The sequence below is a fragment of the Austrofundulus limnaeus genome, unplaced genomic scaffold (genome assembly GCF_001266775.1).
Source record: "Austrofundulus limnaeus strain Quisiro unplaced genomic scaffold, Austrofundulus_limnaeus-1.0 Scaffold434, whole genome shotgun sequence".
Lineage (NCBI taxonomy): Eukaryota > Metazoa > Chordata > Actinopteri > Cyprinodontiformes > Rivulidae > Austrofundulus > Austrofundulus limnaeus.
In genome coordinates, this window is record NW_013952836.1 from 40,790 (window position 1) to 44,011 (window position 3,222).

General features: G+C 42.7%; 1 protein-coding gene across 1 annotated transcript in view; it reads right to left on the reverse strand.

The window, feature by feature from the left end:
- The window catches only part of cab39l (calcium binding protein 39-like), a 13,606-nt gene that overhangs the window by 3,663 nt on the left and 6,721 nt on the right, over positions 1–3,222 (reverse strand). Inside the window, exons 2-6 of the mRNA XM_014024644.1 lie at positions 2,655–2,785; positions 2,307–2,471; positions 2,112–2,230; positions 1,135–1,303; positions 996–1,055 (exon numbers count right to left, since the gene is read on the reverse strand). Coding sequence (XP_013880098.1) covers positions 996–1,055; positions 1,135–1,303; positions 2,112–2,230; positions 2,307–2,471; positions 2,655–2,756 — 615 coding nt within the window. The 5' untranslated portion in view covers positions 2,757–2,785. The remainder of the gene's footprint in view (positions 1–995; positions 1,056–1,134; positions 1,304–2,111; positions 2,231–2,306; positions 2,472–2,654; positions 2,786–3,222) is intronic.

Sequence of the window (3,222 nt, forward strand, 5' to 3'; positions counted from 1 at the left end):
AACCTTCAGGGTGGACATAGCTCGCTAGCAGCCTCGCACCGAGGACCTATCCACTTCATCATTTACCCAGAATGCTTTGCGTGTAAATAAAATGGCCCCATCCATGTAATACATTTTTTAACTTTTAGTTTAAAAATGATAAAAACTGAACATCATACAGTATTTTTACAGTCTTTATTTTACAGTTAAAATATGTTTATTTAATAAAGTCTAATGTTACAACTAATCATGGATCCCTTTAAGGAATTTCAGGAGCGAATGTTAAGGGGTTTCATTTAAAAAATAGATACAATCTTTTTCCAGGCAGGTTAGGGCTATTTTAACCAAGCTTAAATGTTACACGTCCCCTCCAAATGCACGGCGTTCATCCACTCGAATCATTGTGGCTTATTCAAACATCACCCAGAACAGTCCATCCGACCAATCAGTTTAGCCAAACTACRCCGACACCCAAGAAACTCCCACTAAATGACTGCAGAGAGCCATACTTGAAAAGGACAGTGTTAAAAGCATTTTCATCTCATGTGTCTAACTTTAACTGGAGCAGTGATTCATTTCAGCTGATTCTATTGATCTCATGTCTGTGACTCCTGACAGCTTTCTCGAGACGCCTGTCGACAAGCACACCAGCTAAGGGGCCAGCTTTATAAGCTGAGGTCCCCCAAGATCCCCTACGAGTGAAAGGACCCCTCTACTTTAGGAAACTGATGGCACAAGTGCAGCTCTGTATTAGAGTGACATTGAAAAGGCTTTTCATTGATTCAGATTTCCTGGAAATCTGAATCAATGAAAAACTTGTTGAACAGTTTCTCTCTAGGACTTCATGAAAGTCCTTCTGTAACACCACTAACACCTGATCTGTGTTCAAGCATTCAAATCAACCACAAAATAAGAATCTATGTGTTTGTGGTGTTGAGGACTGATGAGAACGATCCACCTGCTAACATGCGAACCGTAACTCTCAAAGTTATCCATGGAAGTGTAAGATCACTCACAGTGTCGTAGTTTTGATCAAGGTACTCTGAAACGAGCACTTTGTGTCTTGTTAGGAGATCCTGTGGAGAAAAAAAACAGCCACTGTAAACCCACAGGTAAAACTTCTCAGTGTTCCCACCCAACAACATCCTCGATTACCTTAAAAGTAGCAAAGGCGTCGGAGGCGATGTCGAAAGTAGACATTTCCACGTAGCTGAAGAAGTTGTGGAAATCTTCGGAGTGGAGGACGATTTTAGCAAGCGGCTCATGGCGGATGCATTCCCTCAGCATGATCCCGCAGTTTAGTGCGACTTGGGGCGTCTCGTAACTTTAAAACGCACGAAAACAAAAGATCGGCCACCTGSTAATAGCGGTGCAAACGTGCCTGGTTTTAACTCTTTACTTCTAACAAACAACTCTCCACAACTAAACTCCATCATATCAAGGATCTTACTGTTCTGTGTTTTCCTAACAGAGCACTTCGCTCTCAGACAGGCTTACTTGTCGTTCTTGGAGTTTCTAAAATGGGAGGCAGAGATTTCAGTTCTCAGGTTCCTCTCTTGTGGAACCAACTTCTAGTTTCTGTCTGTGAGACTGACACTCTGTCTACTTTTAAGACTAGACAAGATTTTCCTTTTTGATAGTTAAGGTTGGCTTGGGTTTCCTCAGGTATCCCTTAATTTTGCTGGAGGTCTAACTGATCACATTTCCTCCCTCTGCAGCAGTCTTTACTCGCTCTACTCTACATGTTTGTATTGTAATTATCTCAATCATAACTGTTTTTCTTCCTATAGACACTACACCTGGAAAAGCCATTCTGTTTGTCCTCTCTAACCAGGATCATGATGCTGCCCATCCTGAGACTGGTTCTGGCTCTGATGGAGGTTTCTTCCTGTTAAAAGGGAGTCGATCCTTTCCACTGTTTCTAAGTATTTGACTGCGCCCAAATTAAGTTTAGACACAATTAGCTAGCGTTGATATTTCATATTGTATTGTTTGTGTATATGTTGTACTGTAATAGGTGGCCCGTCAGCCCTATAATACAGTGGAGGAAACCCTGTAGTGCTCTGAGGTGACTTATTGAGAATTGGTGTAACATGGATTAAACTGCATTGAATTGAAATGTTCTGTCTTACCCTTTAAGGAGAATGAAGAGAACCTCTTGGTGGGAGCAGAAGTATTCAACCGTGGGACACCTTGTCCCGAGCTGCCTCCTCAGGATGTTGTTAAAAATCTGACACACATCTTTCTTGCCCTGAAAACAGAAATATTTTCAGCTCGTTTCCCTCATCTTCCAACGAGCTGATTTATCTTTTAACGTTCCCCCTCACCTCAAAGTCAATGACCTGCAGGTTTTCTACGAGGGATATGAGCAGGCCACTGTTGTACAGCTCCTGGGCTAACTGGGCCACGGTCTCGGTGTGGGGCTCCTTGTCGTTGCTCCCGTACAAAATCTCCTTCATCGACACCAAGCACTTTGACACTTCCTCAGACGCCTGGAGAACAAAAACGACGAGATGAAAAGTGTTTGTATGTGTGCCTTTGAGGGAGAAAACTTGTTCTTGACAGTGAAGTGTTAGGGAGATGACAGAGCCAGGATCTTCCAAGCTTGAATTTCACAGAAGCCCGTCACCTTCGGACCCCTGGATGTCCAGGAACTTGAAGATAGTCTCACCTACCTTGTCTGTCTTTTTATCATGTTTGACCAGGATGGCCAAGTTTTCCTTCAGGCTCTTGACGATGTCTGCGGGACTCTTGTGGGATTTACCGAACAGCGGCATGACGAACAAACACACAAACGCCTTGGAACCTGAGAAACACACACAAATTATAGTGTGTTAGGATGCAGGATTTTTTAAAAAAAGGCTGAGCATTAAGATCATTTCATGCTGAGAAGAGATGGAGTTAGAGACGTTTGTCCATGTTGGACCTGGCAGTTTTACCGAAACATCCCACACAAATGATCTGACACGAATGTTAAAATGAAAAGATGATTTCAGAAGTATGAGAAGAAAAGAGTTCTGAGGCAGCTGCTGTCTGTTGTTCGCCTGGTTCAACAACTCACATTCCCGTGTCTTTCTGAACTCAGAGCCAAGAATAGGAAGGATCTTTGACATTTTTGCAACAGAATTCTCACTGGAGCCTGTTTCGACCAAGTCTGAGTTGGCTTAAAAGCATTCTGAAGTCAAGTAGATTGTATTAAATATCATCCATCCATCCATCCATCCATCCATTTTCTGTACACGC